We start from the raw sequence: 26815 nt of genomic DNA on the forward strand, positions 1-26815 counted from the left end.
CTTGTGGTTCTGTTGCCACTGGTTGTTCTTCTTCCCCGATGAAAAGGGAATCAAATCACTCTTACTCTTGGCCAGCTCAGGGTTATTGACATTGGTCTTACCTTGGGCCCCATCCCCGGTTCCGACTCTTTGCCTTTTGCTTTCTGCCTGTTGCCTGCAATTAGAATTGTTGCTGCTGCCGCTGCCGCTGCCACTTGCTGCTGCTGCCACGCACAGGCACAAGACCTGCCAAGTCATCCGAGCAGCCAGCAGCCTCCCAAGAAACCAGCTTAAGAGAGCGTGCAAGAGCAAGAGAGAAAAACAGACCGCAGCCTCAGAAGAGTTTGCGCTCCAACGCCAACGCACGCACAGGTGGCAGAGCAGCACAAAGAGAGCGCACGAAACCAGGAAGAAAGTGTGGCCAGTCCAAAAGAATGAAAGAAGTCGAAGCAGCAGCGCCAGCAGCAGCAACAGCAGCGACGGCACAGGCGCAGATGAAAAGAAAACAAGTTCAATGACCGACCTACTCAAGCGCGTTATAACCAAAGCACACACACACACATACTTACTCGTACACCTGAGAAGAGAGTGAGTGAGAGAGAGCGGGGTAGCGCAACATGCAAGACACGAACGAACACGAACACGAAGAGCACAAGCGCATGCGCCCGAGTTCGAGTTCGAGTGCGAGTTGTTCGTTCGAATTGGAAGCCGAAGTCAAAGCCGTGTTTTGTCCCCTTGACGTTGAACTTTGTTGCTGCAGGCGACAGGTTCTGTGTCATCATTGTTGTTGTTGTTGTTGTTGTTGCTGGTTTGACACTATCGTATTTAGCTGTAAATTCTCACATTTGTGTTGTTTTGCTGAGCATGGACTGTGACTTTGTGGGGGCCCGATAAAAGCGTCAGTCCGCCTGTTCATTGATGCCCATTGACTTTGGTGTTGGGAGCGGGGAGTGTCTTCTCCCCTCTCTCTCTCTCTTTATCTCATTCTCTTTTGATTGTTGAAAATCAAATTATGCTCATTTACGCGCCTTGCATACGTAATAGTGCTCGCGCTCCACCCTGGCTCTATAGCAGAGGTTATGGGCCCGCCAGTCGTAATTTGGCTATGACAAAATGGCTTTTTATTAACTAACGGTACATTCTCGGGCTGTACTTCCATTACTTCTGCTATTACTTCTTGGTTTTACAGTTCTTTTTGTGTGTGCGCTTTGTCGTTGGCTATTAAAAACGTGCCTGGAAAACTAAATTAATTTGCTCCCCCTTTTGTCGGCTAGTTCTAAGAAATGATTTTGAACTATGAAAAGAAGAGGTTCTTAAGACTTGGCTTTGGCATACTCCTTATGTCCATGGCCCAGACATTTCCGGCTTTTGCTCTAGTTCATTGTCAATGGTCAATTTGTAAGCGAGAATTGGGAGATATCCCCTTTGGCTCAATGCGGGAGAGTCAACAGGGAGCATGCGTTGTGGGAAAGAGTGCATGTGCATGGGAGAGCTTTTTGTTAGTCTGCAATGCACTGAAAGAAAATGTACTCCAAATTTCAAAAAAGAAACAAAAGGATCTTAAAACAGTCACTGAATACTTATCGGATTAGTGTTTATTTCATAGTAAAAATAGGGAAAATACAGATTCCTTTTTACGACCTATCCCAATGCTTTATGCTGTTTTTAAAAGTTCTCTTCTACCGTCCCGACAAAGCCACCCACCCCTGCCAGGCTGCACTTCCAAGCGAACCGAAACGAGCCAAAGCTTCGAAACGAACACACGGAGCAGCAGCACGAAGCCGAGTGCCGCCCTTGCTGTGGCTGCTGCTTCTGCTGCTGTCACTCTACGGTTGTTGCTATTGTTTTCGAATGCGCGAGTTCAGGCCGTGCCAAGTGCAAGTGCCAATACCTCGACCCTTTTCCACACACCCCTCCGCCCCCTTTTTGCCCCATGGCTTACTGTCTCTGCAACTCTGCAGGCGTCGCAGTCACTGCTGACGCTGACTGCAGCAGCGACTGGCTGGTGCTGCTGCTGTTGCCTCGACCATTGCACGGAGCTCGTTTCAGTCCTGACTCGGGATGTTAACGCGTTGGGCAGGTCATGTCTGGCACAGCCGTGGCGCAGTTCCGTGGACCAAACGACTAAAACAACAACAAAAACAACAACATCCACTGTGCATATAGAAGTAGAAGTAGCAGGAAAAAAATTCAAACCACAATATGTGTTCAGCAACAAATAAGAAAAATAAGCAAAAATTAATTAAATGTTGTATGTAAGCAAGGGAGAGAGTGCTTAAGTGTAGTTAAGAGAATAAGCTCCTAGATAAGCGGCAGCACATGCAGCATATGTATCCATATCCGTATAGTTCAGGGCCGCAGTGCCGCAGTGCGATGCCACCAATGCAGTTTAGTGCAATGTGTTCATACGTCAATTGGCGTAGACCTCTATACTTTAACCGCATCTATTTTCGGGATAACTTTGCGATCGTCAGTTTCTTCAAGTCGCGCTTAAAATGCATCAGCCCCCCCATGGGTGCCGACACCTAAGACTGAAACACCACACTGAAGACTGAGCGAAGGAAAAGGCAACGGAAACGGAAACGGAAATACGAGTATTTTGTTTATTTTGCACCAGTGATTGTGCAATAAACAAGGAAAAGAAAAAGGTAAAGTGCATTAGAAATCCTTTTGCATAAAATCTACTTTTGCTTTTGACCAATGACTCGAGCCGACCTGAACCGACCCAACCCGACACCAAGACCATGCCCTAGGCCACCACGAACCCAACGGACGAGTCCTGCTGCTGCTGCTCCTGCTGCTGCTGCTGCTGCTGCAGCAACATTGTGAAAGTTTGCAACGTCGCTGCTGGCGCAGTTCAACAACCTTCTCTCCAAACACACACACGCACACAAAGACATTGTTCAGTAATGCACTCCACCCTTGGAACAGTACCACTCCGTACCCCCTGTTTGCTGCTGCTTCCCCTTTCCGAGAATACGCTGTCCTGGGCCCCAGACACAAACACCAGCCCGTCGTCTCGCTCGCTCGCATGGCCTTGTCTGGCGCTTTTGGGCTTTTGCTGAATGCTGAATGGGTGGAAAAAATTAAAAGTGAAACTTGCGCTGCGCCTGGGCAGACGACAGCGATGACGTCGGCGCACAAGAGTCTCGACTGCAGTCGACCGCCAGGTCCTTGCCCTCGGTGGCAGCGCAGTTGTTGCGAGTTTTCCGACGTTGCTGCTGTTGCTGCTGTTGCTGCTGTTGCTGCTGCTGCTGCGGCCACTGCCACTCTGTACACTGTCAAGACCAACCCAGAGCCCAGCCCGAAGTTGGGCAGGACCTTCGCTTTGCGTCTGTCTGCTGCCTGATGCCTGCCTGGTGTGTTGGCGTCGCTGTTGCTGCTGCCGTTGCTGCCGCTGCAGCTGCATGTGGCAGCGGCAGAGCTTTTGCTGTCGTTGTCCTGTGTGTGTTTCGCTTTCCGTATTGGGTGTGTATACGCCCGGATTTCTCCTGCTGTTATTGTTGCTGTTGTAGGGAAAAGCCGACGACCGTACGTGCCCGGCAGAGTGGAGTTCATTGAACGCCAGTGCCAGCAAAAGCAGCAGCAGTCATCGCCAATGCGATTTATGTATGAAAAGCGAAAAGGATAATGAGCTGAAAGGAGCCGAAGCAGAGCAGCGGCACTGTCAGGGCCCTGCCCCAACAGCAGCAGCAGCAGCAGCGCCACAGCCAGTGCTCTCCCATCGATGGCGTCGTCTGGCGTCTGAAAAATGCCTGAAAAGGGTCGTTCGCCTTTTCTGTTGTCTGGCCCTTATTTTTTTCTCTCTGTCTCTCTCTCGGAAAGTTCTTTTATTCTTTATTTTTGTAACTTTGACTTTTTTTGTTGTCATGGTCTGGCAGGCAATCTGTATGCCCCTGCCCCTGCCCCTACCCCTGCCACTCCCACTCCAACTGCTCCTGAGCAGACACGGTCTGGTCCTTTGTCGAATTTATGCGCATTTTCAATCGCTTTGTCGTAGGTCGTGTTTGTTGTTGCTTTCGCGTTGTCGTTTGCAGTTGTCAAGGTAATGCGTCGCCCACAGGATTATGCCTTTAAGCGGCTTGCAATAACCCCCCAAAGGAGATGCGAGTTCCGGATCTGATCTCTCTCTTTCATTTCTTTATGGTTTTTAATTGCTTTTACTGCTTTTTGGCTGCAGTTTCGCTGTATTTTGGGTGGGGATATCCTAGCCGCAGGGTAAATGTATTTTTGTTGCCATGACATCATCATCATCGCAGAGGAACATTTCACCATTTTTCATTTTTTATTTCTGGCTGCAGTTGAATTTGCATTGCCTCATCGCACTCTGTCTCCCGCCCCTCGCTGTCTGCGACGGCTGCGTCTGAGTCTGGGTAAAAAGCATTTGACCTTTGGGTTCGTTAACCCTGCGGTGCAGTTGCTGCAATCTAAGGCAGAGTCTCTCAAAGGGTTGAACTCGCTGGCCTCTCTCTAAATAATAGAGGCACTGGAGCTTATTTTGTGTATTACATTTTAATTTGTAGTAAATAAAACCTAAGCAGAATATTCCTAGAATGTTCCTAAAAGAAAAATGTCTAATTAAATCCTTAAAAACAACCCCAAAAGCACAAATTAGAGATTAGTTAAGAACTCTTAGCTACAATCCCCACCGTGTTCTCGCACTGCACTCCCCACCATTCAGTCCCCATTCGCGATTATATTTATGTCAATTTATACTGTTTTCCAATCAAACAGCAAAGCAAACAAACCAATTCTACAATCAACACAAAAAACAAACTAAAACCAATAGCAATAAAAGCAACAAGAACAGGCAAAAAACAAAGAATGCAAATGGAAAACTTTCACTGCGCAATAAGACAGCAGAACTGATAACGAAGCAAAGTGCAAAGTAAATGCGAAATAAAAGTGCATTGATAAGAATGCAGAGACGAATGGGGAAAGAGGTTGATAGCAGTGGAGCGGGGGTATTCGAAGGTATAGAAACTAGGCACTTAATTTATGGTTTATGATTATTTAGACCTACGTCAAAGTCCATTGCTCAGTTCTGTGACTAAATCAAGGGCAAAAGCTTAACAAAATACAGATATAGAGAGACGACTGTAATAAGTAAGACGAGTATTGTTAGCGCAAAGCAAAAAACAGCACAAATTCTCATTGATTTATTAGCACTTACAAAAGTGAAACACATAAAAGCAAAGATACTGCTAAAAGCCAGCTAGAAATTAAAGGGCGAAATTTGTATGCCCTTGCAAGCGGTCTTCAAGAAATAAAAAGAATATAATATAAAATAATAAATCTAGTAAAAAGTACATAGACCCTCTGAAAGGGCATTTGAAGATAATCAATGAAACAAAAACAAAACATTCAAAAATAAACCACAAACAAATTATGAAAATTGTACTTTTATTTTCATTATGCAACACAAATTAATGAACATTTATTTTAATTATTTTCAATTGCGGTTTTATTCTTGTAAAAATGTTAATATACTTTCGTTTTTATTGTTGTTTCTTTTTTTGCGTTGAGTTTTGTACATTTTTAATGGATTTGAAATCTGTGCTTATGGACTGGACTGTAACTTACAAATTACAGTGCGGCATCGATAACATTGAAGTGCAGATAACGAATTGAAGATACTTATTTAAGGGAGTGATTGGTAGACTACACTAGACTCCTGAGCTGCTCCTGCCGAGAGGCCTATACTCCCACAAACTCTCTCCTGAAATCTCACACCCCCCCCGGGTCTCTCTATCTCCCTCTCTCGCTATCACTCTCTCTGTGTTCGTGTGCATGGGAGAGTGCACTCGGCATGCACATGCGCAATTTGAAGTAACAAAGATTTTCAAGGTTAAAGTGCAACGAAACCGCAACACAATACTTTTACAGCTTTTACAGTAGAAGGGTTGACGGCTGCCACCACTGTGGGTGGTGTGGGTGGTGTGGGTGGTGTTTGCTTGTAATGGTTATAGATACATTTGTCTCGCTTTTGATTTTGAGCATAAAAAACATCTCTGCCCCCTGACTGACTGCCCTTCCTGCCTGCATGTGGCATACCTTTTGTCCATTGTCCTTGAAATGTGGATATTAATTTCAATGCACATTTGGTATGATTAGATAATCAGTTGGATACACCCACGGTGCCAGTGCCAGTGCCTGTGCCTTCCTCTTCCCATTCCCATTCCCATTCCCATTCCTCTCTCTGCTCTTCTCTACTTTACGCTTGCCATGCGGATGAATGCGGTGTAACACAGTGAGTGTTGTTTTTGTTGGGTTTTTGCATTCAATTCGCATGCACATTCTCGTCTTGTGACTCAAGGTTATGATGATGATGATGATGATGATGATCATAATGATGACGATGATGCTCTGCTCTGACTGCCGCCTCCCTCCTTCGTTCTGTTCCCATTCCGTTCCCTTTGAGCAAAAAAAAGCTCGCACAAATTATTATTACAGTAGACTGTGAAAGAGGCAAGGGAGAGGTAGAAGAACTGCAAGCGAGTGAGCAAGAGAGGGACAAACACACACAAACAAATAGCACACAATTTTATTTTATCAGCTGCCCCTCCCGTCATCCCCCGTCATCCCACGGCACTGCCCTCTCTCGCTCTCACACTGCGTTGGCAATTTTCGTTTCGTTTTTCGCTTTTCGTTTCGTTTTGCATGCACATAAAACTAAATGCGAATTCTTCCCCCTGCCACCACCCCCCTTTTGCACCTTCCTTCTTTTTGTGCACTGCTCCTCCGCCCTCGTATTTGACTTGTTCTACGTTTACACTTTACATTTCCGGGTTCTTTTCTGTCTATCTGTCTCTCTATCGCTCTCACTCTCTAACCGAGAGTGATTGATTGAGTGAATGAATGTCTGTAAAGTCATCTGCTTACAGAGATTCACTTATTTTCCGAATGTAAGTGAAACGAATCACAGAATGAGAGTTATTTGTGAAACAACTTTGAAAGGCATAGCAAATTTTTCTAGAAGTTGTCGGTTCCATAATTTTGAGGTACATAAGTATTCATGGGCACCTTAGAATCTTAGAATAACGAGGAACTCATCCAAAAATATACCTAAACAAAGTCTCACAGGCAATATTTAATAATACAATACAAATAATTGGTTCCGCAATTGATAGTTCGCAACGATTTGCTTCCTAGAAGCAACCATTTGCGATTATAAGCCATGAACAAATTGAATATAATCCAAGAACGTAGCAAACAGCATTACAGTTTCCTAGTTTGATAAACAAAAAGGATTATCATAGATAGGAACACAGTTTAAACAGGAAAATTGTATTTATGAGCAGTGCAAAAAGCCATAAAAACTATTTACATATGTATGAAAAAAACTACTAATTTAAATATGTAAATGTTTATGAGGGGAAACCTAATTAGTGCGCCACTTGCAAGTAAAATGGAACCCAGCAACTTAACTTATTAATAGAGCCCACTACTTGGCAACACTATTTATGAGCAGCCCAAACCCCTGGTTCATAGTAAATATTTACATTACACTTGAAGAAAAAACATCGTTAAATTTGTTTATTCATTGAAAGTACTTAGCAGCCGTACATTTATTTCCTAGTTGAACAGAAAGAGATGGCCATACGAGCGCACATTTAATTTATGACGGCAGTTATCAGTTACATATGTATTTAGCACATATGTATATGCGGTTAGTTCAGTGTTCACAGTTTGTCCTTGAATGCGATTCCAATCAGACCTCATTTGGGGTTCGGTTCGGTTCTGTTCGCTTTTGCAACGCTTCCCGCATTGCAATTTGATAAAGATCGTGCCTTCTCGTTGCGTTAGAACGGAGCATAGAAACGGCAGGGCGGAAGTTTTTTCCACTGTTAGAATTATTAGCAGTAGCAGTGCCAGTGGCAGAGAGAGAGAGAGAGAGATAAAGGGAAAACGGTCATTCAGGGCGTATGCGCAATGTGTAGAATCGCTTATCAAAAATGCAGTCGGGCAGCGGAGCGACGCTCGGGCGGTGCATGGGTCGTCGGCGTTCAAGTTGAATGTTGACAAATGCTCTTCTCCCTCTATCTCTCGCTTACATTTTTATGTTATTTATTTTTAATTTGACGCGACTAGTGCGCTCCCTCTCTGTCTCAGTCTATCTGCTCGCAAACGTATCTCTGGCCGAGTGTGTCCTTCAAATGCAATTGTGCGATGATTAGAAACGCAAAGCGAACTGCAATTTTTACTTTTTGTTTCTAATGCAGCGCCAGACTCGCATCAGTATCTGTGTATCCGTGCATCTGTATCTTTATATCTGTGTGTGTGTGTGTGTTCGTGCAGCTGTTTATTTTCATTTTCACAGCGATAGCGAAAAGCTTTTTGGCGCGCTATCTACCCCCACACACACACACACACACACACACATCTACCGAGACCCACTGCAATTGTTGATTCTAGTGAGCATTTTTGTTGATTTTTGTCGACTTCCTAGTGGGGCAAAACGCATCTGTAACTGCATCTGCGCCCCGCCCAGTGCAAAACCCTTTTGCCAGCAAAAGATCTCTGGTCTAAAATCGAAAGTTTCTCGAGACCAGCGTTCGATGATTCTTCCTCATCTTGTCTGCATATTTCATTCGCTTTGACGGCGCCAAATGGCAACTGGCAACTGGCAACTGGCAAGCGAACACAACCCCAACCCACACACAAAAGGTGCCACAGAGAAGAAAAAAAACACTTTCCGAATATCGTTTTCGCACATTTCCGCACTCGCCAGCTATTCGCAAGTGCAAGTGCAAGTCTATCAACAGAGCAGCACAGATACAGATGCACCACCACCACCACCCATGAGATTCCTCCCGTAGTTCTGTGGCAAAATGTTCTGTTTTGCATCCGTGTCGCCCATCGCTGATGAGCAGCGTTGGCCAATCGCCTGGGGCTCGGCTATGTTGCACCGCATTCTACGTGCGTACAGTTCTACGAGCGGACGGGATAAAGATACTGGGCTCCTCGCTTACACACTTGATCTGAACCGGGGGAGTCGCAACATATATATGGGAATTATATATATATACTTACTGGGAATATTTCTGGGTGAGTTTAACAACAATTTAAAGCACTGCCCCCCACGTAATCGAGTGACCATCAAGTGGGGCTTCCTGGTTATGTGATTACAACCCTACTTAATGGGAGGTAAAGCGATAACAGAGTTCCCAGATTAGATTCCCTGGAATTTCCTGGTAAATAAACATGGCTTTAGTGCACTCAATGATGCAGAGGGGCACTAACGGTTTCTTTTTTCTATATAGTTTGTTGTTTCTATGATTCAATCGAGAGAAATTTCAAGGTTTTATTAAATGTAATTTCCTGGTTTTTAAAAGCAGAAGGAGATCATTCTATCCATACAGAATAGCTTCTCTCGCCTCCCTATTTATTTTACATTATATAATTTGTGAGGTTCTTTTTCCTGGATATTTAATTCAGAACTGCGGTACCCCATGTTCAGGTTAGCGCCATGCAACAGTCTGAATGTCGTGCAACATTTGTTGGCCAGAAATAACTCTGAGGGAAGTGTCAGGGACAGGGGCAACAGCCTTGCACAATAAGTTCCTGGTTGCGCAGCTGAAGTGTTATAGAAATAAATAAAAGAGACATAACATTTTTGAATTATCGAAGAGACAGCAACCACCCAACCAACCCAATCACCGAATGTCGAACCATCCGACGACGAGCAACCACTAGCAGCAGCAGCGGCACAGCCACAGGCACAGGCACAGGGAGGAGAAAAGCAGAGCGAAAAAGCTTTTATTTGCAAAAACAACTTTCCGAGCGAGAGAATCTTTGAGATGCGTTCGCGTCGTCGTGTATTGCAGTTCGAGTGAGTGCAATATGCCGGCGTAGTCGCTGTCCGTGTGTGTGTGTGCAGTTTCTGCCTGCCTGCCCGCTAATGTGAGCTTTTTTGGGGTCTATGCCGGTTGTATGTGGGTCAGTAGTAGGAACAACTCTCGGTTGTCGGCGTCAACGTTTTCCCATAGTTCTCTTCTTAGCAAAAATACAAATAAAAAACAAACACAAAAAAAAAAAACAGGAAAAATAGAAGAGGAAAAAATCCAAACTAAATATTTGCCTGCAATTTATGTTCGTATTTTTTGCGTTCTTCTGGTTGTTGTTCGTTTGCCATTAATTTCCGTGTTGCTGTTGCATTTCCCGTGAGCGTTTTGCATTTATTTTGTTGGCAAAGAAGGAATTGAATGTGGCGTTGCAAATGCGAGAAATGCTTGGAGCACGCAGGATAATAGCCATAGATTATACGCCCTCAAAGGAGAGGGAAAGGGCAGCAGCAGCAGCAGCAGCAGCAGCTGCGGCAGCGGTGGCGTCCACACGGCGTATGCGTAACGAGAGAGCGACAGACCGAAAAAAAACCGAAAGTGACGCGTAATTTACGGGTCCAACACATAAAAATCAAACTTAAAACTGGATCAATGTGAGAGAATGCAGCAATAAAAAGCAACAAAAAAAAACACCTTTCAATTAGCAGCCAAATAATAATGAAAACAAATCAAGAAATGGATGAAAAAAATAATTAAGAGAAAAATATACAAAAAACGAGAGTACAAAATAGCAGCAACAACAATGGCAGCCAAATGAGGAAAATCACTTTAAGTGAGTGTCGTTTGCAAAGAATTTTCCATATAATTTGCTAAAGAATTTGCTAAAAACCAAAGAGAAGGAGGTGAAGGTAGAGGGGGTGGTTAAGATTTGCCCCTGAACGTGAACGTGTAACCTCCATTAAGGCCGTAATCTTGAACTGTGCAAACAGCGCACACCATTCCACAACCCCCTCTTTCACCCCCTTTTGGGGGCCCTACGATTCGCCACTCGCTGAACGGCATTAGCTTTTGCATTTTGTACCGATAACACAGCCCGAATGCAACGCTGTAAAAATGGGTGAGAGAATTTTGAGTGTAAAAAGCTTTCACGATGGTTGCCGGTGCCTCTCGAAAGGTAGCACAAACTATTAATAGCGGGAAATCACAAATCATTCCACTGCGAGTCCAACTAAATGATTGTTCCTTTTCTTTCCCTTTGCAGATCAAGTAAAACTATCAGGATAAGCAGCCACACTACACACACACACACACACACACAACCACTGGACCATCTATTAGATATCCTTAAAAAAAAGGAGAGCAACAAATTTTAGCTGTAGTCAAAATGCATGGACATCATCACAATCATCAGCAGCAGCAGCAACAGCAGCAGCAGCAGCAGCAGCTACACCAACAGACAGGAGCTGCAGCTGCCAACAATATGAAGGCAGCGTCACATCATCATCATTCTCATGTGCATACCCATCCACATCCGCATCACAAACTGTCGACGAGAAGAGCTGCGCGCAGTCGCAGTCGTAGTCGGAGTCCAACGCCCGATGGCAGCCAGGATTACGATGTGACGCGTATGCGGGAGGAGGACTTTGAGCGTCTGGCCGTCTACCTAGTGCCGGATGTGCAGGCGGAGCGGGGACTGCCCAATCGGGCGGACAAGACGCTGCCGCGGAGTCTGACACTCAAGTCATCGATGGTCTACTCAACGCCAAATGTTAAGGTACGGCAAAGAGGGAACTTACATTGGAGGAGCATAAAAACTAACCTTTCATTTGGCTTCTCTTTCGTTTTTTTGCAGACTGAAGGAGTTTGGAGCAGTGGGGTCATACCACGCGGCACACGCTTTGGCCCCTTCGAAGGCATTCCAACCTCAAACTATCCCAATGATAAAAATAAGGCGAGATATTTTTGGAGGGTAAGCATCACAGACACACTATTTTTCTTTGGTTTTGGTTTTTGAGTTGCATTTTCTGCAATGGGTTTTCTCCCCCCTTTAACTATCAATACATATGCTTTAACCCACCAGCCCACACACCCCTCTCAACCACCACCAAAATGAACAATTTCCCATACAATCCATCGAATCAAATATGCGACTAACCAAAACATTTCGTTTCTCTTTAATTTACTTTTATTTCATATGCAAAAACATTACCCAAAAAACAAAAAAATTAAATCTAAATTAATTTTTTTTGGACAAAATTTGATTTGTGGTTCAGGTGCAGGGAACACGCCACATATCCTATGGGATTATTAAGGTACAACCAATCATGATTTATGCTTTTATTTGATTTCTTTCTTACCCCCTAACAATCAACATCCAACGAGCACTTTCTATTTCTAACTAACACGATCCAAGAGTCAACCAAGATCTATCCTCTGCCTGCACTCTTTCTCTCTCTCTCTCTCTCTCTCTGTCTGTATTACTCTTTGTGTGTCACTCTCGTTTTGTAGTTTTTATACTCTGTGTGTTCCGAGTGTTCTCTTGCTCTCCATTTGCTAACCGCTTGCTTCTCTTTCTCTATTCTTTGTGGCTCTGTAGATCTTCAAGGACGATGACTATTACTATCTGGATGGCTCGGATCGTTCGCAGTCCAATTGGATGCGCTATGTGGCCTCTGCGTATAGTTTGTCCGTCATGAATCTGGTAGCGTGCCAGCATCAGGAGAACATTTACTTCTACACCACCCGCGACATCCTGCCGAACGAGGAGCTGATGGTCTGGTACTGCAAGGACTTTGCCAGTCGCCTCGGCTACGATGTGGATCCGGAGCGGACCATTTTTGGTGCCTGCAAGCAGTCCAGCGTCGAGGAGGAACTCGAGGAGGATGCGGAGGAGGTGCTGGAGGACCAGAACGAGGACCACGATCACGCTCACGCTCACGATGTGATGCCGCCGCACAAGAAACCGCACTACTCCATGCCCGCCCCCGAAATACCCGCCGAGGTGGCCGTCAGCCACATCACCTATGTGATGGGTCTGCATCTGCCGGCAGCGCCAGGAGCACCAACGGGAGCAGCCACCGCACAGGAAACTCTGCCGCCTGCCCCAACGCCAAGTGGTACGGGTCCTAATTCTGGGTCCTGCTGTCGTCGCGCCAGTCCGCCCGCCCACGTGTCCACCACGTCATGTGGCGGCGCCCATCATCCGCACATCATTCAGCACGGACGTCATGCATCCGTGATCATTGGCCAGGATCGTTCTCCGCTGGCCAGCAGCAGCGACAAGGACACCGCGGGCTCGCCTCTGTCTGGGTTGGACCACCAGCTGGTGCCGCAGGATGGCAGCGTGCGATCGGTGCGCTCCGATGAGGGTTACCACAGCAACGAGTGCCACGAGGATGGCCTCACGCCACCCGAGGACTCCAGCGACAGCGAGAGCGAGCACAACTACGTGCTCGACTGCTCCAAGAAGGCAATTGCGCCCAAGGAGACGGTGATTGCCCAGGCCCAGAAGCCGCAGAGCAGCTCTCCGCCCACGGTGGGCGTCACTGCCAGCATCATTCACAGTCCGCAGGCCATGGCCAGCATGGCTGCGACGCCCATGTCCTGCGAGGCGGACAAGAACGAGTACAGGAAGTTCAAGGTGAAGATGCCGCTGAAGTACGAGTTCAAGAACAAAAGCTGCGTCAAGCAGGAGCCCATCCACAAGGATGTGGACGAGCAGATGTCGCATGCCCTGCCGCATGGCGTGGACGAGGAGGAGGAGCTGCACGCACATCTCCACGCGAATGTGGCACACCCGGAGGACGCGGCCTGCCCGCCCAGCACCACCACCCACCACCTGGGGGATGAGCATTTGATGCATTTGGAGAGGGAGCGCGAGAGGGACAGGGAAAGGGAAAGGGAAAGGGAGCGAGAGCGGGACAGAGAGCAATCCAATCAGCAACCCGCCTCCTCCACGGTGATCGTTCTCGAGCACAACTCTGACGGACAGACGCGCACGATTGTGCCCCTGAGCAAACCCTACTACGAGGCAGATCCACCAGGAGAGCGTTATGTGCGCTTCGGGCAGCCCTCCTCCAGCATACTCGAGACGATACTGACGAGCCAGCACCGGCTGGAGGCGGCTGCTGCAGCGGCCAATGCCTGTCGGCAGGCGAACGCTGCCACACCGCCACCCACATCGCCCACAGAGATGGCCTACAGCTACAAGAAGTCGCAGCGATACGGCAACGCAGTGAGTCCGGACTCCAGCTCGAATCTGGGACAGCCGCAGGAGCAGCTCTCTGCCGCTGGAGTGGGTGTGGGTGTGGGTGTGGGTGTGGGCGAGCAGGAGCTGGTGCAGCGGGTGGCCCTCATCAAGGGCGAGTGCTCGCCGCCGCCGCCTTCGCATCATCACCACAACGTGATCTTCTCGCCCTCGCGACACGTCTCGTACATGGGTCAGGGAGAGGGTGGCGGCGGTCACGGCGGCCACTCGCCGAGTCCCAGCTATCCGGGGTATCCCCATCATTATGGGAGTGCGGCCACCTCCACCTTCCACTCGCCGCCACACAGCTCCCATTCTCCCTTCGATCGTCAGTCGAACGCGTCGAGCGGCGGAGGATCTGCCTCGAATTTGCATCTGCTGCAGAGCAGCACACAGATGCTGAACCATCCGCTGATGCAGCCACTGACCCCGCTGCAGCGTCTCTCCCCGCTGCGCATCTCCCCGCCCAGCAGCCTCAGTCCCGATGGCAACTCCTGTCCGCGCAGCGGCTCCCCCCTGAGTCCCAACTCCCTGGCCTCGCGCGGCTACCGCTCGCTGCCGTATCCCCTGAAGAAGAAGGACGGCAAAATGCACTACGAGTGCAATGTGTGCTGCAAGACCTTTGGCCAGCTGAGCAACCTGAAGGTGCATCTGCGCACCCATTCGGGTGAGCGGCCGTTCAAGTGCAACGTCTGCACGAAGAGCTTCACCCAGCTGGCGCACCTGCAGAAGCATCATCTGGTGCACACGGGCGAGAAGCCGCATCAGTGTGACATCTGCAAGAAACGCTTCTCGAGCACCTCCAACCTGAAGACCCATCTGCGGCTACACAGCGGCCAGAAGCCCTACGCCTGCGATCTCTGTCCGCAGAAGTTTACGCAATTTGTGCATCTGAAGCTGCACAAGCGGCTGCACACCAACGATCGCCCGTATGTGTGCCAGGGCTGTGACAAGAAGTACATCAGTGCCTCGGGGCTGCGCACCCACTGGAAGACGACCAGCTGCAAGCCCAACAATCTGGAGGAGGAGCTGGCCATGGCAGCGGCAGCCACATCCGAGTGTTTGGGTAAGTTTTGCTGAAGAGGAAACCTTAAGGGAGCTCTCTCTAATATTAATTTATTCTGCAGACAAGGATCACCCTGAGCCGGATAGCCGTGAGGCTTACGAGCAGCTGCAGCAGCATATGGTACATCCCGGTCTGAGGCACTCTCCACCTCGTCTCATTCCGTTGGGTAATCACATGCAGGGAGCCGGACAGCATCAGCAGCAGCCACCACCGCCGCCGCACATGATGCTGGGTCCAGCACCAATGCTGTTGACCACGGCCAGCCAGCTGCCACCACCGCCGCCACATCATCTGCAGCAGCAGCAGCAGCAGGGATCTCCCAGTCAACGTCCGACGCCTCCACACCTGCATCAGCATCCGCATCCGCACTCACATCCACATCCACATCCGCAACAGCAACACTCGCCGCAGGGCGGCAGCCTTAAAGGATTGAAGCCGCTGCCCGACAACGGCGGAGTCTACATGCATGCGCCCCATGTGCAGGCCCAAGAGAACCGACCCTCGGTCATAGAGTCCTCGAATCAGCCCATGATCATTGAGTGCACGTAGGGTGGGAGGGAAGATCTACCCCAAAGGGGGTGGAGAGGAGAAGTGATGGAATCCAAGTGCAATAAAATCAAATAGAGTTTAAGAGCATCCCCCACAACTGACAGAACATAAAGCGACAGAGCAGCACAATGTAAACGTAATGGTATTATTATATAAGTTGTATATAGAACCCCCCCGCCCCTTCCCTCTGCCCCTTTCCCGACCTAAAAATTGAAAATTGAAAACTCAAAACTCATTTCGCGCTATGAACACCAGATCTCACCAATTGGCAAAGAAAAGTAAAACAAATCGTGTAGTTGTCCTTCCCTTCCCCATGAATTCTTCTCCCTCTCAGAGAGCTAAAGGCATATTATTTTTGATAAATATTTTATATACACCACAAGGAAAACAACACACACCACAATATATACATACATCTAATTGGATTGTTGTTAATCGAGAGAATAAAATGGAGCTAAAGAAAGATCGGTCCCAGACAGAAAAAAGGAAGAGCTAAAATACTTTGAATGAGAAAATGCATTTACAGAATTGTACTTTTTCCATTTGATTTTCCCATTGTTTAACTCTCTGTTTTCGATTGTTTGTTGAGGCGCGCACCTTAAACGATAAATCCATATGCTAAATAGCTCATTAAACGTACATATACCAGTTAGATATAGATGCATAACCGTACATACATACATACATACATATACATAAAACATACACATAGATTCAAGTTGCCTTATTTGAATTTCGTTAGCACTGAAAAAAAGGAGAAACCATTCAGAACAGATCTGAGAAAGCTTAAAAATATATATATACGTATTTTATATATGAATATATCATTATTAAATATATAAATATATTTATATGTATTTTATTAAATATACAAAACAGCAAAACAGAAAGAAATGCAACAAAAAAGTGTACATAGAAGGAATGAACCTTAATTTCGGAGATCTGTTAAATAAGTAAAAGCCTACAATTACTTAGACCGCTAGGGGATTTAACCATTTATCCATTATCATTATCATTATTATGATTATATAAAGAACAAAAACAAAACAAAAAAAAAACAAAGAAAAAAATATGAAAACTTAGCTGAAAAATCGGTGCTTTTGACTGTTTCCATTTGTCCACACTTACATTTACATTCACTGTATTGTATTTGTATTTTGAAACACACACATGAATTATATATTGTAGACCACATTAAATATATATGCATAAACCCATAAATATATATATATAAACCATACACTATATATACACACATTATTAGTATACAAGAAAAACATTTAGAGATATTTCCCGTCACCCTACTTTGCGCCTTAAACATTCTCCACTTTCTTCCAAAATCTCCCCTTAAAATGGAAAGTGAAAAAAACAAATTCCAAAAATTTGCTCGTATTAATTACACCTTCAATTAGTCTTCGTTTTTTGTCTGAATGAAATCTTTAGCTAATCTAAGCTTATAATATTAATGAGGCTGACTAGCATTAAGTATATTATTACATCTAGATTAACTATAACTTAACGTAGTGGCTAAGCAACTGTACATAAACGAGCTGAACCCAAGCTTCGATCTGTAAGGAAAGACACCAATTCGTAGGAAATAAGTATTTCTATTGTAAAGAGTACCACAAAGTACGTGGTACGTTTTGGGGGTACGTTTATGGGGCTATGTATGGGGGAGATGTTTGCGGATTCATTCGCGAATTTGAGACTAAGACTATGCAAAAGTTTTTTGTATTTTTGTATTTGATACAGAAGGAAGAAGAACGTTTTGGCAGAGAGTTAGAAGAGGAGAAGGATGTTCTAGCAGTATAAGTATAGCCCATAAGTCTATCTATAACATTTCTAAGCATATACATAAACGCATACATATATTTCTAAACTGAAAACTGAAAAGAACACGGAAAATATGAGAAGAGCCTACATACATGGAAAATATAAAAGAAGATAATCAAAATTATACAAACAAAAAAAAAAGCAAAAAACAAAATTGATTTTTTATTTCTACTTTGGTTTTTCATTTCTTCTAACATTATCGTTGCTGGTTGTGCAATCATTTAAACCATTTTGTGCAATATTCATCCAGAAACTTCATCGTATTTGTTACAGAAAATAAACGACAATTTTTTGTTCAATTACTTTCTGTTTTATTTTACAGAAGAAAGTAGTTCTTGAACGTAATAAGAGACGATACATAATACTTTCCTATTTGTGAGACTGAATCAATTACTATATATACAAGAAATACTCTTTAAACATATAAACAACCGACAGGACCCCCCAGGACATTTCGATAGATATATATACTTTAGCGAACCTTTTGTTTGATCAAGCATTGTAAAAATATAACGAACGATATGATATATATATATATATATTTATATACGAGGCACGCATATACATATACATAAACGTAGACGTAGACAAATACATATATACATACATATACGTATGTAGTATGTATAAATTATATAGAGAACCCATGGCCTATGGTTTAAGCGCCCAAAACTTTGTACAGTAATTGAAATCTGTTTCAGGATTCAAGAAAAACAAAAACGTGACGACACAACGTAAATTTAAATGGAGAATAAATGACTGCTTCTTAGTGTTATAAGTGACTCTGATTTAGGTCGAATACACACTCACACTCATACACCCACACACTCACTCACACACACATACACAAATGATTCAATGATTCAATTCTAGAAATCGAAATCCAAATATATATTCCATTATATATTCAATAAGTCTATCGTATACCTTTATTGCAAATCAATATTTCAATATTGTATCTATATAATTACAAATTATCTATTATTCAGCCCCTCTCTATCCATATTGATCGTGTAGATCCTTTGTTATATGTTCTATATTATAAATCCTTCCCTCTATCTTACCCCATTGGAAACATCCACACACAAAAATGTACAAAATTGGTTCTCAATTAAAAGAAAATTAAAAACTAAAAGGTGGAATTTCCAAAAACAAAATAAGTAAACAGCCCCTAGAAGAAATTGCAAATTAATTTTATATTCGAGATGAAGATTGATGAAGATTAGTTTCCTGTTACAAGCCCCTCGTCTGGGAAATGTTGATTTAAAAGAGCCTCAAGATATACACTTCTATACATGTATTTGTGTATCAATCACCTCTAATACCACAATAAAACGAAATAATTGACTATATGCATAATTATACGCCGAATATACGCTGCGCATCATCTAAAAAAAAAACGCAAAATGCAAAAAAAGCGAATGAATTATCTAATTATTTGAATGCAACTTAAATTCCTATTAATTATATAAAATATCTCTATAAAATATCGCTAAAGAATCACAATTAATAAAAAAAAAAGAATGAATAAATAATAATAAAACAAAAAACAAAACATTTCATACTAAAAAAAAAACAATCTTTTAGAATTTCCTTTACTAGCATAAGAGTTACGTCTTTGGGGATACCATAAATCAGTGGCATACTTTTAGGAGTGTTTTTTCTTTAGACGAAATATCTACAACCGTTTTCTTACTTCTGTTTTCGTTGCAGCTGCGATCTGTGAACGATGAACAAAGCTAGAGGGATAGATATGTAAAGGTAAGTCAAGGGAATTTAAATATCAATCGGTAAATACAATTTTTGAGATATTTTTTTGGTTAGCGAACAATCTAAAGATCTATCTTTGAACTAAGAGTAAAACAGAGGAAACTCCTCGCTTGACTTGTGGCACGCCGTAAATGTCTTTTAGGTTCTCCTAATCTCTCTTTTGTTGCCACAAAAACTCTATCCTTCCGCCTGATGAAATCTGTAAAAAATAACTAAAGTTGGCAAAATATTTAGCAACTGCAATGAGAACTCGCATTTACCCATAGATTCAATATCGCTCTCTCGCTTTTTTCGAACAGAGCTTATCCGGGCTAAAGGACCTCTCTTTGACGCTGTCGCTGCAAATAGAAACATCAATCACATGTCAATCAATGATGAAAGTAGGGCACTTGAATGGTTATGCCGACATGTCAAACCCCCTCCTTTCTTTTCCCCGTTGGAACATGCAAATTGTGTTTCGTTTTATGGATAAAAAAAAGAAAAGTTTTTGCAACAAAAAAACTGTGCCCTGATTATCGCTGGGAAAAAGTATGTAAAGGGAGGGGAGATGAGGTGCCATGTTAGGTCAAACGCGTGCTGTGCAAATCTGCAACATGGATATGCAGCCACCCTCTTCGCTTTCGCCCCCCTCCACCCTCTCATTATGAGCGCACTTTCATTTATGTGATTTTGCATAGAATTTGGGTACGAATTTTCCACATTTTCCATGCCCAAAAACCTTTTGATTACTGTTTGGCAACGTTTTCCATTTAAAGCGGATTATTTTCATGGCCATTGTGTGTTGTTCTTGCTCCCCGACTGCCTGCTGACTGGTGCCCGTTGCCCGTTGCCCGTTGCCCGCTGCCTGTCCGGAAATGCTTCTAGCCGATCCTCGGACCCTACTCGGACAATGCTCTTCTGTGTTTGGCTTGCGGCACTTCCCCAACTTCTGATGCATTCATTCTGCTGCCCTGGCCTTGTTAATCCTGTTCCAATTATGCGCATGTGAGTGGCTCTGCTGCCATCCCTAATGGGTACTTTCGCTCTCGTTGCAAGAGCCTTTGTCCGTGCCGGCATTGAAAACCACTGGCCGGCCGGCCACTGGACCCAAAGATTGAACCACAGCATGGAACGGGATGTGCATGTGAATGTGGCAGTGGCAAAATATTGATTACAGACTGTGCAACGGCTTGTTCCGCTTTTTGTTTGGGTTCTTTTTGTCATGTATTTATCGCTGATCAAAAATTGAACTGACCCTCAGTGACCCCTCTCTGTTGTATGTTGAATAGGTAGTGGGTCTAAATGTGTTTTATTGTTTGGAGACCTAACATTGACATGAGTAAAGGTTGGTATTTTCCTTATAAATGGAACTTTAGGTGTGTTAAATGAAAGCTGCAGCTCGAGCTTTAGTTATAAATTGTTCTGAAAGTTGTGCTTCTAAATGAAATTCATTTCGAGTTAGATTTATATACATATGTATCATATAGTGAGAGTCTCCCTATTGATCTAGGCTAGATATATTCAACATTTGATTGCCATCATTCCCATGACGATAACTAAAGAAAATCGACACAAATTGCCATTTCCAGTTTTTAGTTTTGAGCAGCAAAAAATGTTCTAATAATTCTTGGAGCTAATTTAAATAATAATTGCAAATTTAAATCATTATAAATCATAACTAAATAATATTTCCACATTAAAGTTAATGATTCGGTTGAAAAATCACCTTTTCTAGAGCCACAATCATTTCCAAAATGTATGCATAAATTTGACTGAAATTTCAGCTAAGTTTTTGTGTCATTCATAAACCGATGGATGGTTGGGGTGTTCCAGGCGGCACCTCCCTTACAATGTGCACATAGTAAATGTGTGTGCGTGTGTTCTGGTTCACAATACAGTTTCCGCCCTCTTGGGCCTCCGCTGTCATCAATGGCATTGGTCATCGATTCGGTGCGGCATGCCAGCGCCACGAGGCACGTGTCGCAATAAATTGCATGCATAACACACAGTTGACGGCAAGGGGCAGGGACACACAGGCATTCTGAATTCGCAAAAATGTTGCACATTGCAAGGGCCCTTTGGGGGTGAGCCTCTGGTGGTGGAAATGCAACCGAATCCCTTACAGCTGGCTGGCTGCCTGACTGACTGACTGACACGCGCCGGGAACCATACGAGGGTTGTGCAGTTTTTTAATGCAATTTTTCACCAATCAGAAGCTGTTTTTTATGAAAATCCTCGAGGGTTTGGGGGCATATAGCGTGAGCCTATCAAAAGCGTGCTAAAAAAGATCCTCAAGTCAGCGCTTGATCTACGCACTTATACGCCAAGTGTATTAAGTCATAGATACAAACGCATACATCTATCTCTCTCTTGGCACTCATTATCTCTTATACTCGCAGTGGCGCTCTCGCTCGGTAGAGTAAGAGTATCTGTCAGATACATTTGCTTACGTTTGCTTACGTGCCCTGCCCGTATGCTCAATCCGACTCGACTCGACTCGACTCGATGTTTTTCCTCGCTCACAGTCACACACACACACACACACACACACACTCATAAAGATACAGCCTAAACATTTTTCGGGCCCTACGGCAGCATTGGCAGCGACAGCGACAGCGACAGAGGCAGCGACGTCAACGTCGACGCGACCTTCCTAGAAATAGTCGAAAGGCAACGCGGAGTCAGTGTGACGAAGTGCGTCGTGCGCAGCGGCAGCGTTTGTGTGTCCCCCCCTTGGAAAATATTTACACGCAGCATTAAACGAAGAAGAAAACTCGTGTAACTGTGCATGTGTGCGTGCTCGGTAAAAGATACAGATACAGCTACAGCTACAGCTACCTCGTAAAACTGTATCTGCAGTGGAAAAAACATGCATTTCAAGTGAACATTTCAAGAGTCTAATTAACAAACGTAAAACCCATAAAAAGCAAAGGAAAAACCCCAAGAAATAACTGCGGAAAAATGGAAAATATTCAAGTGCCAGAGGAGCAGCAACCCGATGCAGGAGGAGACATCAGCAGCAACAGCTCCACAATATCATCCCAGCAGCCGCCAGGTCTGTGCCCCCAACTTTTCAGAATGTTGTTTTTTTTGACGCCATGCTGGCCATGCCACCTACCCAACCTACCACCCCCTTCCCAACCAAACTAGTTTCATTGTTGTTGCGTGCGTGCGTGTGTGTGTGTGTGTGTGCGTGTGTCTGTCTGTTTTCGTTGTTTTTTTTATAGATGTTTCCAAAATAAAACCAAAGCCAAAATTCAATACGAAATCTTATCAAACGCCACGCTGATTGGCCATGATCGCACGCTCTCACTCTCCCACTCGCAGCGCACTCTCTCTCTGCTATACTCTCCTCTCTTTTGCTTTTTTTATGTACTGCGCAGTTTCTTTATTCGTCAATTCGTGTTTTTACGTTTTTGTTGTGTTTTTGCCATTCGCGGATTTCGATTTTTTATTGGCAAATGCGGAAATTCTATGTGTGCACGGGTGGAAAGTGTCATTCAACCCCGTCCTCTGCAGATCGAACATTGACCGACTTTTGCCACAGCAACACCCCTCTCGGGGCAGGCCAGCACAGCACTAACCTCCCCAGTTATCCTGCAGGCTTAGCTCCATATGCTTGACTGAACTGAAAGGATAAATGTGTAGATCTACTCTGAAGATAGAGATCTGCTCTCGCTGTGCATAGATTTCTTTAGATTTATTTCCAAAAACCAGTTTGCGCCTATAAGAAAGGGTCGAGGAAAGAGCAACACATAAAACTGGGGGCAAACCAAAGGATATGCACCATTATGGTGGTGGTTTTCCAATTATTTCTCAACGATTTCTTATCAGAGGCCAAAGAATTTCCATTAACCAAAGAATTCCATTCAAATGTTGAGTGGAAAATCTCACAAGAAAAGCCAACAACAACCCCAGAGAGTGAGAGAGAGAGGGCGAGAGAGAGTGCATGAGAATGCGTATCTGTATCTATAGAATGTGGCCCCCGTCCCTATACCTATCCAGCAGATAAGCAACACACAACACACAACACACGAGAAATGGGAACAAGCGAAGTAAATACCATTTATGAATGAATGAATGAACTCAAATGAATGAGACTCTCTGCGTGTGTGTGCGAGTGCGAGTGAGATGAGGGCATGTCTTAGATAATGAAATGAAACTGCCGCTGTCGCTTCCAAAAAATATTTCTAACGAAACCTGTTTTGTGTGTGTTAGATCTAAGCTGAACTTGCCTCGCGGCAAATGGGGCAAGGACACACACAAACACACAGGAACTGCCAAGTTCTTCAGCTGCCTTTGCTGCTTGGTGTGGCTCATTTGAATAACAAAAAGCTCTCCTTGCAAAGGATTCCCAGACAGGATATCGAATGCGCGACTAAAGAACTCAAGTTCCCTTTTTTCCTATGTATAATATATTTACGTTCCCTTCTCAATTTCTCTATATATTTTTAGCGAATCCTGGCGAGGAATGCGGCTGTGTGCGTTTGGGCAAATGCAAATGGTTCAATGTGGCCAAGGGCTGGGGCTTCCTCACGCCCAACGATGGTGGCCAGGAGGTCTTTGTGCATCAGGTGGGTGCAATCAGTAACTGCAACCCACACATAGCCATGTCTAACTCTCTCTCTCTATCTCTCTCTCTCTCTTGTTCGCAGAGTGTCATAAAGATGTCTGGATTTCGTTCGCTTGGTGAGCAGGAGGAGGTGGAGTTTGAGTGCCATCGCACAGCCCGCGGATTGGAGGCCACACGGGTATCGGGTCGTTCGGGTGACGAGTGCCATGGCAGCACCTATAGACCACGCATGTAGGCCATAAATGTTGCCATAATCCACACACCATAATCACATCTCTCTATCGTTTCGCTCTAGCAATCGTCGAACCCGCCGCATGCGCTGCTATAATTGCGGTGAATTCGCCAATCATATTGCCTCCGAGTGTGCTCTGGGGCCGCAGCCGAAGCGCTGTCATCGGTGTCGCGGCGAAGACCATCTGCATGCCGATTGCCCCAATCGCAATGTGGTGAGTCCTGACCCAAAAGTGACTAAAGCTCACGACCCATCCACAACTCTTCTGTCGCAGACACAAACCAGCGGCAAAAGCCTGCAGGATGCGGTGGAGCCTGCTCCCGAAGGGTGAGAGCTAGAGCTAGGGGCTGGTAGAGGGTGTTACAGGAAGTTACAAACTTCTTACGAAGAGTACAAAACAGTGAGCGAGGAACGGCAAGGAAAGGAAATGAGAAAAACGCATTAAATCAAAGAAAGAAATCAACGTACAACAACATAAAAAACAAACACACAAAAAACACAAAGAATTATCTACACGTAAAGTGCAGTTTAATTTTTTGTCGTATGCGAATTTAGATATTATCTAGGAAACGGGGTTAGGAATCCTTCCCCTAATCCTTTAACCTAAAACCTAATCCTAAACGTAACTGTATCTACCTCTAATTATCCTTTAAGCTGTTAGTTTTTTAAGGTTTTCAATTAAACGAATTTTAGAGCTACAGAGAGAGGGTATTACCTTGGTCTACTCTGCCATTTCCACTCTATTTTGTATGTTTATTTAGCAACCCCAAAAGCTTCGCGTATGCGGGGCTGGCTGTGATAACAAAGCTCTCTCTCTTTCTCTCGCAGGATTCATTGTCACGTGGACGGGCGATAACATTGAAGCTTTTCCGGCAGCAACAAAATCTCCATGAAAACGCAGAATCATTGTAAGTCCTCAGCCCCATTCCCTCTCTCGTTCTCTCTCTATCTCACTGAAAGTGAAACATGGACAGGAAGGGAGAGCGGAGCAACAACAAAAAGATTAGGCGAGGGCATGGGCAGGGACACGCACGCGAGAGGTGAAAGTTTTGTTTTTTCTCTCTCCCTGAAGCTCTCGCTCTTTCTCTCGCCCTTTGGCTGTTTTTGTTGAGGTTTGAACGTAGTTGTTGTTGCTGCCGCAAAAACATTTTGCAACATTGTTGGGCAGCGCGTCCTTCGCTGGCAGCAGCAGAGGCGGAAGCCAGGACCCATCCCCCCACCGAAAAAGGATGCAACTGCTTGTGCGAAGGCTCTGGGATTTTTGTGGCCCAGTCTCAGTTGATCTCTGGCCGAGAATTGTTGTGTGCAACGCGGCGGATAAAATTATATATACAAAAATATATATATATTTAAATATATACAAAAAACAGGAGCAGCAAGCAAAGCTGCTGCTGCTGCAAAAAAAAAAAAAAAAACAAAATACGACTAAAAACAAACAATAACTTCGACAACTAAAAGAATTTCAACAAAAGTTAACAAAGCGTTTCAGCAACAAATTTTCAAACGAAACAAAAATAATTAAAATCACCCAAAAAAATAGATGAAAAACAATTTGTAACATTTTTTTTGCATATAAAAATGAGCTAAAATGCTAGAAAAAACGGAAAACGAAGAGGAAATCATCATAAAAATGGAAAACTAAAAAAGGAAATCTGCAGACAAAAAACCCAAAGAGTTCAAGGTTAAAAATCAGACAAAAGAAAACGATTTGGATTATGACTTAGTAATTGTTTTAAGAGCAAACAAGCCACTAAAATGCAATGAAAAGAACAATAACAATAGCTAAGAAAAGCAGGAAAAACACACACACACAGAGAGAGAGGAAGTGGCAAAGAGAGAGGAAATAAAAAGGGAAATAGCATCGCATCTAAACAATAACAAAAGCAACGTCAACCGTCATCGCATATTCATTTGGGGCATGCCACACAATCAAGCAAAGGGACACACACACACACACACGCAAAGACAAGCGCAGAGAGTTTACAACAAGATTTACATTGGGGGAGCGCCTGTTATGTAATATCCTCCTTCTGACGCTGTCTCCTGTCATGTTACAAGTTCTCGCATTCTCTCTCCCTCGCAATCTCTATCCTGTAGTGGGAGGTGTGGCATGCACCTGGTCTCCCGCTGCTAATTTGATTTAACACACACACACACAGACACACAGCCACACACATAAATCGGGACACGCTGCATGGGCACGGCATTGAGACATTAACATGAAGGACACTCCACTCCACTCCACTCCATCCCAAGTCCAACCATCCATAGATGTTGTAGTAGTAAGCCCCATAAATAGGGGCACGGCACACGGCCTGTGCTGTGTGGCATTGGTGGAGGAATGGAATGAAATGAAATGGAATGGAATGGAATGTTGTGTGGCATGCAAATCGGGGCCACACAAAAATTATTACGCATACTCCGCATATTCGATGAGCAATGATTTGCAGGCAAATCTATTTATGAGTTTGAAGAAGAGATTCCCTTTTATTTTTCTAGGGATTGGGGATGGGCTGTGGCTGGCACTGGGGCTGGGCCTAATTAACGAATGTGTGTCATAATGCGACAAGCGTTAGTAGGTCAAGTAGATTCGATGCTGTGGAGGTTGAGGGCGAAACTCTTTCGCCTGAAAGAAAGCTCTTTGCCAAAAGGGCAACACGAGGCAAACGAGTACGACGAGGACACGGACGAGGTGCAATGCGATGAGCAGAGATGACTCGCACACGAGTGCGAATTGAGTAAATAAATAGATGGGCGTTTCAGTAGCTTTGGTGGCTCTTCCCTTGGCTTGGGTGTGGGCAAA

At 44.5% G+C, this 26815-nt stretch overlaps 2 protein-coding genes and 1 long non-coding RNA gene across 7 annotated transcripts in view; all 3 read left to right on the forward strand.

Annotated features, from left to right (window-relative positions):
- Positions 1 to 19206, forward strand: part of LOC117579624 — a 45951-nt gene extending 26745 nt beyond the window's left edge. The window contains exon 4 of the long non-coding RNA XR_004573505.1: positions 19172 to 19206. This is a non-coding gene — a long non-coding RNA (uncharacterized LOC117579624). The remainder of the gene's footprint in view (positions 1 to 19171) is intronic.
- On the forward strand, positions 4335 to 16405 carry LOC117579618 (Krueppel homolog 1). Of its 4 annotated transcripts, XM_034265572.1 has the most exons (7): positions 10460 to 10596; positions 11026 to 11538; positions 11617 to 11733; positions 12038 to 12076; positions 12361 to 15076; positions 15138 to 15388; positions 15473 to 16405. In XM_034265572.1, the coding sequence occupies exons 2-7, from the start codon at positions 11149 to 11151 to the stop codon at positions 15623 to 15625; spliced, it is 3666 nt and encodes a 1221-aa protein (XP_034121463.1). In that variant the 5' UTR covers positions 10460 to 10596; positions 11026 to 11148; the 3' UTR covers positions 15626 to 16405. The 4 variants fall into 4 exon arrangements, with proteins under 4 accessions (XP_034121464.1, XP_034121463.1, XP_034121461.1 ...); XM_034265570.1 differs by having other exon boundaries at positions 15138 to 16405; XM_034265571.1 differs by lacking the exon at positions 12038 to 12076 and having other exon boundaries at positions 15138 to 16405.
- A 2676-nt stretch (positions 19207 to 21882) lies between the features above and the next one.
- Positions 21883 to 24712, forward strand: LOC117579620 (protein lin-28 homolog). 2 transcript variants are annotated; one of them, XM_034265576.1, is made up of 5 exons: positions 21883 to 22262; positions 23663 to 23781; positions 23863 to 24011; positions 24076 to 24226; positions 24287 to 24712. In XM_034265576.1, exons 1-5 carry the CDS (start codon positions 22169 to 22171, stop codon positions 24341 to 24343), a joined length of 570 nt encoding a protein of 189 aa, XP_034121467.1. In that variant the 5' UTR covers positions 21883 to 22168; the 3' UTR covers positions 24344 to 24712. The 2 variants fall into 2 exon arrangements, with proteins under 2 accessions (XP_034121467.1, XP_034121466.1); XM_034265575.1 differs by having other exon boundaries at positions 24076 to 24712.
- Positions 24713 to 26815: the final 2103 nt, after the last annotated feature.

The sequence above is a fragment of the Drosophila guanche genome, unplaced genomic scaffold, assembly GCF_900245975.1.
Source record: "Drosophila guanche unplaced genomic scaffold, DGUA_6, whole genome shotgun sequence".
NCBI classification, from domain to species: Eukaryota; Metazoa; Arthropoda; class Insecta; order Diptera; family Drosophilidae; genus Drosophila; species Drosophila guanche.

Excerpts from the sequence above, each read along its gene's own strand:
- LOC117579618 (XM_034265570.1), top strand. The coding sequence starts at position 11,149 with ATGCATGGACATCATCACAATCATCAGCAGCAGCAGCAACAGCAGCAG. Across the intron at positions 11,539-11,616 it reads ACTCAACGCCAAATGTTAAG|ACTGAAGGAGTTTGGAGCAG; the intron begins GTACGGCAAAGA and ends GTTTTTTTGCAG. Across the intron at positions 11,734-12,037 it reads AGGCGAGATATTTTTGGAGG|GTGCAGGGAACACGCCACAT; the intron begins GTAAGCATCACA and ends TTTGTGGTTCAG.
- LOC117579620 (XM_034265575.1), top strand. The coding sequence starts at position 22,169 with ATGGAAAATATTCAAGTGCCAGAGGAGCAGCAACCCGATGCAGGAGGA. Across the intron at positions 22,263-23,662 it reads ATCATCCCAGCAGCCGCCAG|CGAATCCTGGCGAGGAATGC; the intron begins GTCTGTGCCCCC and ends ATATATTTTTAG. Across the intron at positions 23,782-23,862 it reads AGGAGGTCTTTGTGCATCAG|AGTGTCATAAAGATGTCTGG; the intron begins GTGGGTGCAATC and ends TCTTGTTCGCAG.